Here is a 15812-nt window from a genome sequence, read left to right as displayed (position 1 = left end):
AGTACCCGACGTGGAAGTGGGCCAGCCGTTGAAGAAACCGTCTTCTTTGGTGCCGATTTGGTGGAAAAGGCTTTCGGCGCCTCCTTTGGCGGCAAAACAAAGAGAAGTTTGCCAGAAGGCTTCGCTGGATTGTCCGTTTGTGCCTTCGGCGACGAAATCGGAGCCGACGGAGCAGAGGCCTTCTCCCTAATTCGCTGTAGTGATGCGGCGACGAGGGACGCCTCACTTTCAGTTGGCTTTGGAGCCGACGAGGATGTTTTGACCTTTCCCTCGGATCCGACGTCTTTGTGGGCCTTGTGGGCTTTCGACGCGGATCCCGCTGTCACCGACCCCGAGTCCTGGGACCGGTGCGCAGACGTGCCAGTCTTCGATCCGTGCGCCTGCGTAGACTCCGTGGAGCGGGCCTTTGCGGGCTTGGACGGCGGCGCCGATGTTGATCCGTGCCGACCATCTTTTTTAGAGGACCCCTCCTCCGGCGTCGATTTCGAATGAGCAGCAGCGGAATCGACGGACTTCTTCGACTTCTGCGGACCGGAGGTCGACGGAGTCGATGGATTAGTGGGTACAGTCGTTTTCGCTGGCACGGCAGCCATCTTAGGGACGCTCGAGTCCTTAAGTTTCGGTTTCGTTTCGGGTCGGCCATTTTAGATGGAGTCGATCCCGATGCTTTCGGTTTCGGTTTCGATACAGTCTGCTCAGCAAGTAAGTCCGTGGCCGGGCCAGAAGGCGGGGCTGTGGCTTGCGGCATGGGGTCGTGGGTAAGGCCTACAGGCGATCCCGTGACCCGGTCGGTATCCTCGAAACCTTCGGGGCAGAGCTCGTCCCCTGAGCTATCCGCCGCGGCCCCATAAATCTCTTCGTCGTCTCCTACCTCGTCGACGTATTCAAGGCCTTGACCCACGACTCCGTCGTCGTCTACCGGATCCGCCTCGACCTCCGTCTCGGGTGGGGAGATCTGAAGATGATGACCCTGGTCCTCTTCATCTTGGTCGCCGAAGATGTTTTCCGGATCCGGGGCCGCTTGTCTAGCTTCCATGCGCACCGCGCGCCGAAGCTTGAGAGTCTTCTTAGAGCGGAACTGTGCACAGGCCTTGCACTTGCCGTCGTCGTGGTCAGGCGAAAGGCATTTGTTACAAACGGGGTGTAGATCGATGTGTGGGTACTTGGACCCACAAAGCGGGCAGTATTTAAACGGGCTCCGCTCCATGTCTGAAAAGTCTTGCAGTCGAGTCGCGATGAGAAGGCCTCAAAGTTCGAAAAGCGAAACAAGACTCCGCTTATTCCGGCTCCAAGAGACGGAAGACTCGAGACCGTGCGCAGACAATACCGATGCAAAAAGCGAGGCCTTTTGGCCGCTAAAAGTTAGTTTTTTCTCGGTTTCGACAGAGAGACGTCGAGACCACATCCGAACCCAATGGCGGAAAAAAACAATCTGGGGATGGAGCCGATGCCCATGCGCACTGTAGTCCAGGGGAGGAGCCACCTATCTCAGGATACTTCGAAGACTCTTCCAGGACAACAATGTGCGATCATCCGGACCCAACACTAGGCGGCGATCTAATGCTAAGATGTGAATTTAGCAGCCCACATGCCTCGAACATGACTCTTCTGAAGGATAAAAGCCTTAGACTCTTTGGAATGGCCCTATCTGGCAGCTGTGCTAGAAAAATATGAATTGGGGGAACATTATTTGAATATGGTTGGTCTACTGTATCAGCGACCACAGTCTGGGTACGCACCAGCAATCTGGTCTCCGATTGCATTAGGGTGAGGCGCAGGACACGCCAGGGCTGTCCGCTGTCTCCGAAGTTGTTCTCTCTAACTATGGAGCCCCTGGCGATGCTGCCCAGGAGAGATGGCCAGAACGGGGTATACAGTTGGGGGATGGGTTGCATGCCGTTTCCCTGTATGCGGATGACTTGTTGTTATATCTCTGGGATGTCACACCGATCCCGCATCCGTTGCAGATGTACTTCAGGGATTTGAAGAGAAATCAGGTCTCCGGGTAAATTGGGCCAAATCAGGTATCTATTAATTTAATGCTGGCATAGTAGAGGAAGATATCATTCTGAAAAGATCGCTTCTCATGTGGTATCCCACCACTTTCAGATATCTTGGAATTTTTATATATCGCTCACCTGATGATTTATTGGAGGGTAATCTGCTGCGGGCTATCTCAGCCAAAGGAGCCCAGGTGCAATTTTGGAAAACGCACCCACTGAATGTACCGAGCCGAATAGCCCTACTGAAAATGATTGTACTCCCCAAATTGCTTTTCAAATCTCCCTCTTTATGTTCTTTCGGGACCTGGAAGGATTGTTTCGAGATCTCATATGGAATAGGGGCAGACCCCGAGTTGCTTTATGGAAGATGTATGCTCCTATCGGTCAAGGCGGATAGCCATCCCTAATATGGAGCTGTATTATTTACCTGCCCAATTACAGTGGGTGACGAAATGGTTGGACTGCAGATGTCTGGAGGACACCGCAACTGTGCAGCAGCCCTGGGCACATTCTCAAATATATCATTTGTTCCACCCGTTTAGCATTGGGGCCAGCACAATTATATCTAGGTCTGGCCCATAAATGTTACAAACAGTGTTTATATCTTACCCGCACGCCGATACCTTAAGCCTCGATCTTGCCATTACTGGGGACACCAAGAGGAAGGTTGGGCACATCCGAGGCAGCATTGAGAACCTGGCATGGGCAGACTTACACACTCTGGGTGATTTGTATAGGGACGGTGCACTGTTAACATTTGAGGTGTTGGTCGACGAGTCTGGGCTGCCAGCAAGCCAATTCCTTTTACATACCTCTCTTTTGAAGGCTTTGTCAACCATTTGGGGTGATCTGGCAACTGAACCACCGACACATCTAGTGTTGCAATATCTACATGTTATGGGGGCGGGATCGCACGTAGTAAGAACACTGGCTAGTGGAGGCGTTGCTTACACACAATGAAACCGCTGTAGTGCCTCCGCGTAAGATGGGAGATGGACAGGGGCCGACCTTGGACAGAGAAGGAATGGGATGCCATATTAGCAGAAGCCGGGAATATACTGAGAAATTCTAGATTCAAGCTCATACTAACATATATCATACAAAGGGCATACCTCTCACCGGACATGATAAACAGGTACCTTAACAATGCAACAAAGTTGCCTCCAGATTTCACGATGTAGGCTTAATTGCTGCAAATGACCTCATACCAAGAATTGGAAAAACATGAATCCTCCAGTAACATCCAACTGGCAGAGCTCATTTCTGACATGGGCACAAGCTGAAAGTACGGTGCTGCACAGGAAAGAGACAGGGGGCTCCGTAAATTCCCTATTGCGCAAGATTGGGATGCACTCCTCACTACATTGCGTGCCACCACTGCCATCGCTGCAGATGGCACCTTGGCCACTGATTAGTGAATGCACAGTAAGACTGTTCCTCGTATCCCTGGCTCAACACATGGGAAGATATGCATTCCCAAGCTGCCTCTCTAGACACTGGGGTCCCCTCTTCTTTTTGGTAATTACACCTATCTGCACGCTCTGTCCTATTGAACTGTAAGAAATAGGTCAAACAATATCTCCTCCTACCCAGCCAAGAGAAAATGTTTTCATTAGTATTTCGTTGATTGGCAAACTTTCACCCCACTCCCCTTTTTAAGTTTCTCTCTTTTTCTTCATTCATTTTTTTTAATATAGGTTTCAGTTTGGTTTGTATAGTTTTAGATAATAAGCTTTATTGGACAGTTTTTTATGTAATAATGTGATGTTCAGTTCTGAAAAGCAGCAAATGTATATTTGTGTTATAGATGCATAGGAATATTTCAGTATGTTCTTAGTCCAATGAGTCGGAAGTTAGATATGTTTAGGAATGATCATAAATTCTAAATCAAGCTGCGGTAGCAATGTGAGTGATGGCACACTGAAATCCCAGTGTGCATACCTAGTTGTGACGTGAACCATGTCCTTAGCAAATGCAACGTCATCACCAACAATAATCTGTAGGTAATACAGGCAGTAACCCGTTGTTTTTGTATTGTACATACTATATATATATATATATATATATATATATATATATATATATATATATATATATATATATATATATATTTATTTGGAAATGCTGTGAATGTATATGATGACAATTTTGTTTCAAGGAAAAAAAAAGCAGAACATGCCAATAAAGAAATTTAAACAAAAAATTACTCTTCCGAAGGATTTTCTGAGTCCTTTGCCTCTTCGGGAGTTATAAAAAAAATATATGTCAGGATCAATTGTTGCTTATACTGGATTGTTCCCATGAGGCACAGGGTCAAGATTGGTTTGCATATGGCTGGGTCCGAACTGGAGTGGGGATTTATTTATTTTATTTATTTTGAGAGTTTTCTAGAGCGCGAACAAGATCCTGGCAGATATCAGAGCGCTATACAAACAATAAATGTTACTTTTACAGTAAATAAGAGCAAGTCCAAATATATGTACAAAGCAAATTTAAAAAAGCATAGTAAAATGTAACATTAAAAAGAAGTCTTCTGTTTGTGAGCGTGTGTGCATCTCGTAACATGGTGGATTGGTGGACAATGATGGATTCAACCCAGATCTGTGACTGGGATGAGTGTCTAAAAAGTTTCAGCGCTTCGTCCATCATCTCCTTGTGTTTCCTTTGTTTGCCCAAAGTTGGCAGGATATGCCCAGAAGTGGGTCCCTTGCTCACTTTGCCACTGGATTCAAGCTAGCCTGGCTGATGAGGGGTGTTCAACCGAAACTGGTCCCAGAATGCTTGTTTCTGGTCCAGGGAAGACCTGGCTTGGCAGCCCGGGCTGGACTGTTCCCATGAGGCACAGAGTCCATACTGATTTGCATGTGGTTGGGTCTGAACTGGGGAGGCATGTTGAGCTAAAGAACGATGATGGATTCAACCCAGATCTGTGACTGGGGGGTGAGTGTCTGAAAGGTTTCACCCCCCCCCTCCATCATCTCCTTGAGTTAACCTTGAAACAAATCTTTATTTTGAAGAAAAACTACTTGCAACTTCCATGCCCAAAATTAGATGGTAGGAGTCTGCATATCATGTGATATACAGCTGCACATACTTCAAACATATATATTAAGCTATCCAAGTAGCAGCAGTCACTGTTATAAATCGGACTCCTCCAGGCCCTCAGACTACACAAATGGTTAAATGTGTAGTCTAACAGATATGCCTCAAGTCTAAACAAACTCTTCCTTAAGCTCTCATATGGTCAACGTCCACCTCTAGGATGTTTGGATATCACTCACTGCTGGCAGGTTCATGAAAGAGCATAACATGGGAGTGTGCCGGAGACTGAATTTAGACCATGCTAATATGTTGTTGCCAGTGCACAAATACCAGCTACCATACTATCCTCCTGGGAAGCCCAACTATCATCATGGGGTATCAGCCTCAGTAACAACTCACCAGTGGTCAAACTGTGCTTCTATGGTTCCTCCAAACAGGGTACTGCAGCCCTCTGCGTCCCTGCAAACGTCCAGGAACGAGTTAGTGCAGAGAGATACCAGGGCAGCAGTTGAATGACTATAGCCCCTAATGAAGATCAGGAAAAAATTGGAATCCCTGGCTTTATATGATCACTATCGCCAATAGCAGAGAGTTTTCTTAGTGGACCAGATCTAGCTTCAGACAGACAATAATGTATGTTATTGCACATTGGACTATTTACTTCACTTAGGCAAAATCTAAGAATAAACAGCTGAACCCAGAGAATTTTTACACACAGACGAAAGTATCAGTCAAACAATTTTTTAAAGTGATATAAAAAATGATCATAAATTTTATTGTGACACTCCCAAATTGGGTTACAATCTAAAAGGTTAAACCACACGTATAAAAAAACATCATGAAATTCATAAGTCAAAGTTAAAACAGTAGTCGACGCAGCGTTTCGGTGCTTTTTTTCTTTGTAACACCTTCTTCAGGACTTTTAAAAACATTTGACTCCAATAGCTCTACAAATAAAATAAAGATATTTTAGTTTTTATTTCTCTGTACAGGATTCAACCTATTTGCCTAATCTCAACTGCCAGTCCACTATGTAGATGTAATCTACTAGACCACTTTACTCAAAATCAGAACTGTTTCTGTATCATCAGTAACACTAAGCTACTAATTCTTGTAAATGCCCTGTATAAAGTTATACTTCTACGTAAACTGAACAAAAATTGATTTCAGAAAGCCATTACTGAATCATGGTTCTATATTGATTAATTACAGAGCTCAAGGAAACCTGAGGTGCCTGGGCCATTAACAATATGTGCTGAAACTACGTTGAAATCAATCCTTTTGCAACCAATCGCTCACACAAAACAGGTAGAGTAACAGTCCATACGGATGGTCCTTATATGGGAGCCATGAAGCGTAACGGAATAATTTGTTGTTCAGTTTACGTAGAAGTATAACTTTATACAGGGCATTTACAAGAATTAGTAGCTTAGTGTTACTGATGATACAGAAACAGTTCTGATTTTGAGTAAAGTGGTCTAGTAGATTACATCTACATAGTGGACTGGCAGTTGAGATTAGGCAAATAGGTTGAATCCTGTACAGAGAAATAAAAACTAAAATATCTTTATTTTATTTGTAGAGCTATTGGAGTCAAATGTTTTTAAAAGTCCTGAAGAAGGTGTTACAAAGAAAAAAAGCACCGAAACGCTGCGTCGACTACTGTTTTAACTTTGACTTATGAATTTCATGATGTTTTTTTATACGTGTGGTTTAACCTTTTAGATTGTAACCCAATTTGGGAGTGTAACAATAAAATTTATGATCATTTTTTATATCACTTAAAAAAATTGTTTGACTGATACTTTCGTCTGTGTGTAAAAATTCTCTGGGTTCAGCTGTTTATTCTTAGATTTTGCCTAAGTGAAGTAAATAGTCCAATGTGCAATAACATACATTATTGTCTGTCTGAAGCTAGATCTGGTCCACTAAGAAAACTCTCTGCTATTGGCGATAGTGATCATATAAAGCCAGGGATTCCAATTTTTTCCTATTGCTACACCCCCTTCCCTGCCACAGATTACAGGGGTACCTCCAATTTGTTTTGACACCCTAATGAAGATCACCACAAGAAGGCAATATATCAGCTGAGGAAGGAAGGACCTGGCATGACCTTGTGAACACCTGCAGATAAGCATGCACACATTACTTTATGAAACGATACGGTGAGATCAGCATAGTCAGTACTGAACTGACACAGCCCGCTTATGAGTACAGACTCTTTATGGTCTGGCTTAACAGTGCAGCTAATGCCAGTTATGTGAGAATCATCAGAAGAGGGGCTTTGGATTCCCTCTCATGTTGGGAGCCAAAAGTAAATGTTTTGATTGGGAAGTAGTGTGCTTCCACAAAACAAGTACTTGCCCTCCACACAGCTGTGATTCATTTGTTTACTTTTCCAGCTGCTAGAACATCAGGGGCACACACATGACATTTTATTTCTATTACAGGGTCTTAGATAACTAGATAATTTATGATGTTTTTTTCTGTCAGCTGCACAGATGGAAGAATGGCAGCCATTGACCCACATGGATTGTTAGATACGGCTTAACAATGCAACTGTCCGCTGACTGTTAACCTACACCACATATTATTCTACAGCTTCTTTGCTTCCATACAAATACATGTCCATTCACATACTATTTACTTGCAATGATTCACATTACCATACAACATTCCCTTAAAGCTAGACCTAACATGGCCAATGCTTGTTTCAGGTCTTGGTGAAAGTCCTCTGGGACAAAGATTCATGCTGGAGAGTGAAACAGTTTTCCTAATTAATTTTGATTCAGCAGACTGCAAGGATTATTCTCAGTAAAAGCAGGCAGACAACTGCCCCTATATGCTTGATACAGGGCTTGCTATAAGCATCCAATGGGTTAGTTTTTGAAGGAAATATTTCGTTTGTGCCAGTGTATGTCCCGGGATCGATTCCTACAAATATCCCAGTGTCTACTCTTACTGGCTCGGAAGAGAAGAGGAAGAGCTTGAAGCTGCAGACTGAGTATCTTTCTGGTACGTAATTGTCTTCCTGTGAAAATGGATTTAAAAGGCTGCCTATCCTTACCATGTTTAATTTCCTAAGCATATAATATGGTAACATACTCGGGTATCGCTACAGATGTCGATTTTATTTCATGTAATCATAACGTTATCTTGAAAAATTAATAAAAATATGCAAACAGAAAAATCTGCCTGTCACAAGAACTAACTCCCTCATTTGAGTCTTAACTAACAGTTGGCTGGAAATGAGCACTTTAATTTTTGTAAGGCTAAATAGCATCAACATTTCTCAGGTTAGAAAACATGAACGAGAAAAAGTTATAAAGTAGACAATGTCAATGAAAAGGTAATATTACTTTCTGTTTTCCATACGGAGCTTGCTACCACTATCAATAAGTTTCAGAGCTTTGTAAAAGGACACTTGCTATAACACATGGAGTCAGAGTAAACGCAACACAATTCTTACCTATGTACAGCAGTTTGCACAGAGATCTCTGCAGCTGGATCGGTTTGAGGTTTGATTTTAAATATTGCAAAAATCAATCTGAGTTTGGACATACCTTAAAATCCACCCGCACATGCAGCTATTAAGTAAGCTTTACCTTGCGTATTGTTGCAGTGTACTGAGCTAACATGCTTTGGTCCAAGCCTTCGATTTGTTTCAGCTTCTCGCACACAGCATCAACATTCATCAAATTCAATGGCGCTGCAAGTGGTCCTCCGGTAGTCCCCTATAAAAGTGCAAAAATATGGTCAGTATGTGAGGCACATTGGCCACAGTGGAGAAAAAAAGCTATTGCTGAAAAACTTCAACACTTAGCTTCATTTTCCCAACTGTGGTCATGCTACAATTTCCACAATCCATTTAGCTTTTTGTATTTTGTCTATGGCCAGTCTTGTGGCTTCACAGTGGAGGAGAGAAAAGACTTTCGGAGGTGGAGTGTATTGCCTTGAGAATAATTAAGGGGCACCACTGCAGGAAATTGAAATTGTAAGCTGTGTGTTCATTTGTGCTGTCAACCCATGAATTCCTTGCGCTATTTTGCCAGTGCGAAACAAGTCAGCAGAAAAATCGGGAAATATATAAATATTTAAATAAACTGTTTGTTGGACGTGCCTTTTATAAGGATTGTATTATTTATACTAAGTTAATCAGAGTGCTTCAGTCTTCTGCACTTGGCCAATGATATATACCTAGGAGGGACCATTAAACCCACAACAGCTCAGCACCAGTCAAACAAAAATACAAAAACAATTTCATAGCTCTATGTGCCACTGCACTGACTATTCCCTGTAGACCAACATTAACAATGCAAAAGGGCAAACCCTGCAAGCGCCTGGATACCCTATCAAGTGATTAGCCGCGCTTTACGAATCCTGATTGATTGAGTGAGAAGTAACACATTGTTTTCTTTCACGGACTATGCTTAATGTCAAGATGTGTTTTTACCTGATGTGCGTTGTTATATAAAGCCCAGAAACATTAATACAATTGTTAAAAAAAAAGAAAAAAAACACATTCAGGTGCTGTTTTTGGAAAGCCATTTGAAAGCAGGGTTTCTGTGAAATTGAAATGAACCATCAAAAGGAACCATAGTGACACAATGGCATGGCACATATGCAGGAGAGACATCTTACAGCAAAGGCAAAGAACAAGTTACTTACCTTCGGTAACGCTATATCTGGTACACTCTATCTAGCCAGAGATCAATTAACTCAGAATAATCCCCAGGCATCAGACTCGATCCCGATGATTTTGAGCAGGGCCCGATGATGTGAGTACTATATGGGCGCCACCACGGTGCGCTGACCTCTGTTATTATCATGACTTTTCAACCCAGGAGCATGGTGCCATGATGAAAACTGACCACTGGTGTGAAAAACTATGGCCCTAAGAAGGATGTCCCTTACATTGCAATCGTCTCGCACAGCAGGGAGGATTGGGTGGTTGGTAAGGAACTTGCAGGTAAACAGAGTCTCTACCAGATACGGCATTACCTAAGGTAAGTAACTGTTCATCTAATGGAGACTTCTAGCCACAGATTCCTTACCTTAGAATAAATATCCAAGCAATACCTCACTGTTGGAGGATCTGCAAAACCGATTTTACATCAAAAATGTTCTGCAAGACTGAATGGACAAAATGCCCGTTGCAACAGACATGACAGTCCAGATAGGAGTATGTGCTAAACGTGTGCAAGGATGTCCAAGTTCCTGCCTGAAAGGTGCACAGGTCAGGGACTCCGCGGGATAACGCAGTGATCGCAGCCATTGCTCTGGTGGAAGAGAACACACACCCTCAGGGGGCTGTTTCTTGGCCAACGTCTAGCAGATCTTAATGCAGAGCACTATCCATCTTGAGATGGTCCATTTCTGAATAGCCTACCCTTTCTTCTTGCAAACTCCAGATATTGCATGTTCTTGGCAGTGACAAAGATTTAACCAAGGCTCTCCCTACTGCTGGACGAGGCCTTACACCACCTCTGGGTGGAGCCTTTCGTGGACTTGCTAGGCATCTTCTGAGTTTGTCCCCCATGGTGTTCAAAAAGCCCGCCAGGTGTCAAGTCACCAGGGAAATGCCTTGGCGTTCCAGCCATGTCCACAGACTCAGAGCCTCTTTACCAAAGAGTCAACAACCCCTCCCCGCTCCGTTTGTTGCAGTACCACATGAGGGTGGGGTTGTCTATGCACATCTGTACCAGCCTTCCCTTGATGATGGAAGAAAGGCTTTCAATGCCAAGCAAAACGCTCAAAGCTCCAACAGGTTGATGTTGAGCTTAGACTCTGCCTGAAACCAGAATTAGTATAGTATCCTTTTTTGTTACCAAAAAGTAGCAGGAAAAACAACCACGCCCCACTTCTGTTGCAGGCACCCTCCCAATGGCTCCTTTGTCAAAAGAGGCTGTACTTCCTGAAGGGCAAGAAGAAAGAGTCCTCTGTCAGCCGTTCCTGGAATGGTGCCAAAGGTGGAGGTGTTCCCACAATGAAAGGGTGTACCTCTTTCGCACAATCTGCAGCATCGACTTGGAGGTTATCCCACACCATTGGGGCAGGTGGTGCCTGATCCTGCTGCCAGTGGAATGGTTGAGCTGGTTGGAGGAAGCACTAATGAGGCTTAGAGGCTGCGACAGCAAAAAGGACAAGGGACTGGCCAGCTTTTGGATCTGCAGCCCCTCTGATCTCCACCTCTCCCAGAGGGCCGACCCATCCCATAAGTGACTCATCTGTTCCCACAGTCAGCTCTGGTTGGGGCAGGGAGAGGGATCTGCCACTGACCCAATCGCAGTTTGTCAGTTACCACTGCAGATCTTTTGCAGTTCGCCGGACCATGTTGGACAGATTCCCATGATGCTGTATCTACTGGGACTTCAGGTCCCACTGCAGAGCCTGCATATGCCAATGGGTATGAGTTACAAGCAGGAGGCAGGAGGCCATGGGGCCCAATTACCTCTGGGTCATTATCACCAAAATCCAGGATAGAGGCTTTAACGTTGGTACCACTGCCTGAATAGCCAGGACTCACTGTTTGGGAGGACAGACCTAATAATACTGTGTCAGGAACGACTCCAATGAAAGGAAGCGTCTGAGAGGGAGTCAGGTGTAGCCTTGGCACTTTGATAGTGAACCTCAGCGAGTGCTGAAGATTTGCTGTAGTCTGGAGGTGGGAAACAACTGCCTGGAGCGAGTCCGCTTTAAACAGCCAATCGTCGAGGTAGAGGAAGACTGGAACCCCTGACTTCCGCATATGAGCTGCAACCAGCACTAGCACTTTTGTGAACACCTGAAGAGCACAGGTAAGGCCGAAGGACAGCACAGCAAACTGAAAGTGCTCCTGGCCCAGCATAAACCACAGGTATCATCGCTATGCGATTCATCGGTATTGAAACATCTTTATGAAAATATGCATCCAGCAACCATTCTCGTGGGTCCAGGGCAGACGGGTCTTGTGTGAGCATTTTGAGTTTCTCTTTTTTCAGGAAGAGATTGAGAAGGTGCAGGTCTAGGATAGTACGAAGGCCTCCGTCCTTCATGAGCACTAGAAAGTAGAAGGAATAGCACCATGGCATACTTCTGATATCTGTGTTAAAGAAAACAGAGGTTCAAAGGTGGCCTAAAGAGGTCCAAAAGAATAGCAAGCAATAAATTGGTAAATTAATTGTAGGAGCAAAAATGTAGGGTTACATGTGGAAAAATATTTATTCTATATTTCCAACATGTAAAGATGCTTTCCAGGTGCTCATATGAGTGACATAAATGCATATAGTGACATGAGTGAATAAGGTGAAAGGTGAACAGTCACATTAAAACAAGGAGTTATCCACAAAAATATACACGGTGAGGAGGGGGATTTTCCTTGAGAGGGTCGACGACGTTTCGATCTTTATTTATTTAAGATCATCTTCAGGACTGGAATGAGCTTCCTGAAATATGCTGCTGTAAGTCCCCGTTAATGGAAGAACGAGATACTGGCGTTCGTGAAACCTTCTTGGTGGTTTGGCCAGCGAATGGATATTAGTATGCAGGCAGGCGTAGATTAACGTAATGGAAGCTTGCGTCGTGGAGAAAACAATTCTATACCTGGGATAGTCAGCGGCTAAATCTGTGGAAAGGCAGGTCAGCGTGGTTTTGCCGGTTAAAAAGGAAGAGATTCTTCCTGACTTTGGTTTGTTAATTAATTGCCGCTAAATCGCAATTGGCATTCAAGAACAGAATAAATTGGCGACACAACCAAGGCACCGACGGTCCCGAGCGGGAGTTAATCCCTGCGGTCCGCGGATCGTGACAGGTCTGCTTGAGTCACCGCTGTGAACACAGTGGAGTTAATCTCCGCGGTCCGCGGATCGTGACAGGGCTACTTGACTCAAGCAGCCCTGTCACGATCCACAGACCGTGGAGATTAACTCCCGCTCGGGACCGTCGGCGCCTTGGTTGTGTCGCCAATTTATTCTGTTCTTAAATGCCAATTGCGATTTAGCGGCAATTAATTAACATACCAAAGTCAGGAAGAATCTCTTCCTTTTTAACCGGCAAAACCACGCCGTTACAGACATCTGCCTGTGACAGGCACCACATAGTTTGAAACAAGCTAGTTTCTTAGGGGACATCCTGTCACACCAGGAGAGAAAAATCTCTCAAAAAAGTATAGAAAAAAAACAGTCGAGAAAAAAACCAGTCTATGGGTATCTGCCAGGATCAGAGGTATCTGGAGTAGAAAAGAAAGAATGGACATCAGCGCATCAGGGTGCCGCCTACATAGGTACCGTGCAGCATCCGTTCCGGCATGGGCAACACTGACTCAGAGCTGAACACCACCACCAACTGGCACACAGGGGTACTGCTCAAAAACATCTGGATTCAGTCGGACACCTTGGGATTATTCTAATTTAAGGAATCTACAGCTAAAAGTCTCAATCACATAGCAATGTTACATTTAATCCTTATAGGCAATGTTTAAGATTAACTACAACATAGGGTGTTGGGAGTAGATAGGTCAATAGATAGATCCTTAGACACTATTGGTTCATGTTTGCCCTCCAAAATACACACCAAAAACACTAAGTGGGTTGCCTCCGCAGACAGGGAAAAGGAAAGACTCCAGAAAGCCCCCCTATTCATTTTTGCTCTTCATAACTGGCCATCAAAAACATGAGCTTGGTTGCCTATGTTCTGTGTAATGTGCTGTCCAGATGACATACAATTAAAACACAAGTTATGATTTTGCTCTTGTTTTAATCCACATTGCTACAGACCAGTGATCCCCATTAGGATTAAGTAAATACCACAGTTCAGTTTGATTCCACCAGTGTAACTTGGTGAAATTAATCATCTTTCAATTCGCGGAAATACCTCAGGTGAAAGTTTCCAATACATCTTTAAAATGGGAATTAGTAGGGGTTTTTATGCAAAATGTTGCACTGCAAAAGCTGAAGGAAAAATACTTATCTTATGTAATGATCTTTATGATGGATACTTTATTTACCCGAAAATTCCTTGCCTTTGCATACCCAGCCTCAGACTGGATCCGGAAACGTTTGTCATAGCTCTCTATTGCCAGGAGGTGGCACAGGCTCAATCTCAACCATGGAATTGGAGTGGAGGTGAGGTCACTGGAGCCATATAGGGCCCACCTCAGTGCCACTACGTCAGTTTTCACCTGATTTTGTAGCAGGGAATTGAATGACATTTGACATCAGTGTTTTGCAGCTGCAGGAAAGGTTATTATAGCTAAATATACGTTGCCACTGAATAGGTATAATTAGGACAAACTTTCTATACAAAGAGTGTTTTTTGTTTTGCTCATAACGCCGTCCGAGGAATCTTTACGAAACTTTTCAAAAATAAGTTCATCAACCTCAGGTTCATCTTGGTATGTTTCGTGGTAATCTGTCAAGTGGGGGCTGAGAAAAAGGGAAGGCCCCTACAGCTAAAACAACTGAACAGAATTATACCAAATGTGGCGAAAACTAGATCCTTATCCAGAAACCATGCTTTTTGTGATTTTGTGTAAATCCGTTCAGTAGTTCTGAAGATGTTAAGGTTAAAAATATATTGATATCTGGACGAGTCCCGCAAATCAAAAAAAGAAAGCATTTTGACTGGCCGAGTGGTCCTTTTGACCCGGTTAGCTGCCTTGCTCCTGCAGAAGCTCGCGTTCTGATTGGCTGGCCGCAAACTGAACAAAACATTTTGTGCCCAACATTACAGAACTCGCTCCTCAGGTAGTAGGGGATTTGGTTGCAGGGTCCTTTGGCCAACTCCGCACCGCACGGCGAAGATGGCCACACGCAGGAAGTTGGGCACAGTGTCGGGTCATGGGGTGGTTGGCATAGTTAGGTGTGATAAAAAAATATCTTTTTTTCAATTAAAAAACAAAAACTAGAAAATCACTTTAAAAACCAAATGTTAAAATGAAATTATAGTTAGGTATGTTACAAATATCTTAATTTACATTACAAAAACCCTCAGAAATTCACTGAAAAAAAGATAGATTAAAGTGATATTATAGTTAAGCGAAAATGTCAGTTAAAATGTAACACTGTAAACTCAAAAAATACTGAAATTCACCAGTTATAGTTAACTTTAATAACTATAACTTTTATCCCTGCCACACACTGCTTAGGACATCACATATTACAACATTCATGACATGTTCTACAGCATCTTTGATATCATCACTGATGACGACTGAAATTACATCACTGATGACATCACTGTGCCCTGTAGCAACGCTGCAGATAGTCAGTCATGGGGGGATGGAGGAGGGGGGGGGGGAGGCTTGAGCAGAGCGCCTGGCCACAGGCAGGCCCTGGGGCCCAGCTTCACACTGCACATGCTCGATATATAAACTCAGCTTCTTTCGAGACTAAAGGCCTCTGATCTCTAGAACCCCCAGATGAGTGCCAGAATTGAAGGTGGAAGCATCCGTCACAGTCATGGTCACTGCCGGTGGGGGACAAAATGACTCCTCTTCAGAGAGTTTCTTTGTTTCCCACAAGGCTAAATCCAGTGCAGTATTCTTGGGAGATTATGATGGAATATGTTAAATCTCCTTGGTATTGCAACCACTATCTTCGGAGGCAACACTGGAGAGCCCTCATCTGTCAGCTTGCATGAGTGACAGAGGATGCAGGAAGCCAACAGACTAAACAGGGTCAGAGCCCGTCAGGACTGAACTACAAGCACCCGGTTGAAACAACAGAACCATGTTCAAAATGTACAGAATCCACGGTGGACGAGGGAACGTTCGAAGTGCAGTATTATCCA

General features: G+C 44.1%; 1 protein-coding gene across 3 annotated transcripts in view; it reads right to left on the bottom strand.

The window, feature by feature from the left end:
* Positions 1–15812, bottom strand: part of KIDINS220 (kinase D interacting substrate 220) — a 1022767-nt gene that overhangs the window by 120933 nt on the left and 886022 nt on the right. For all 3 annotated transcript variants that reach the window (XM_078647833.1, XM_078647835.1, XM_078647834.1), the window contains one exon: positions 8651–8779. In XM_078647833.1, the coding sequence (XP_078503959.1) occupies positions 8651–8779 (129 nt within the window). The remainder of the gene's footprint in view (positions 1–8650; positions 8780–15812) is intronic.

Source organism: Lissotriton helveticus, chromosome 6, assembly GCF_964261635.1.
Source record: "Lissotriton helveticus chromosome 6, aLisHel1.1, whole genome shotgun sequence".
Classification (NCBI taxonomy): domain Eukaryota; kingdom Metazoa; phylum Chordata; class Amphibia; order Caudata; family Salamandridae; genus Lissotriton; species Lissotriton helveticus.
The sequence above is the reverse complement of the archived record's forward strand: the minus strand, read 5'-3'. Positions and strand labels throughout refer to the sequence as shown.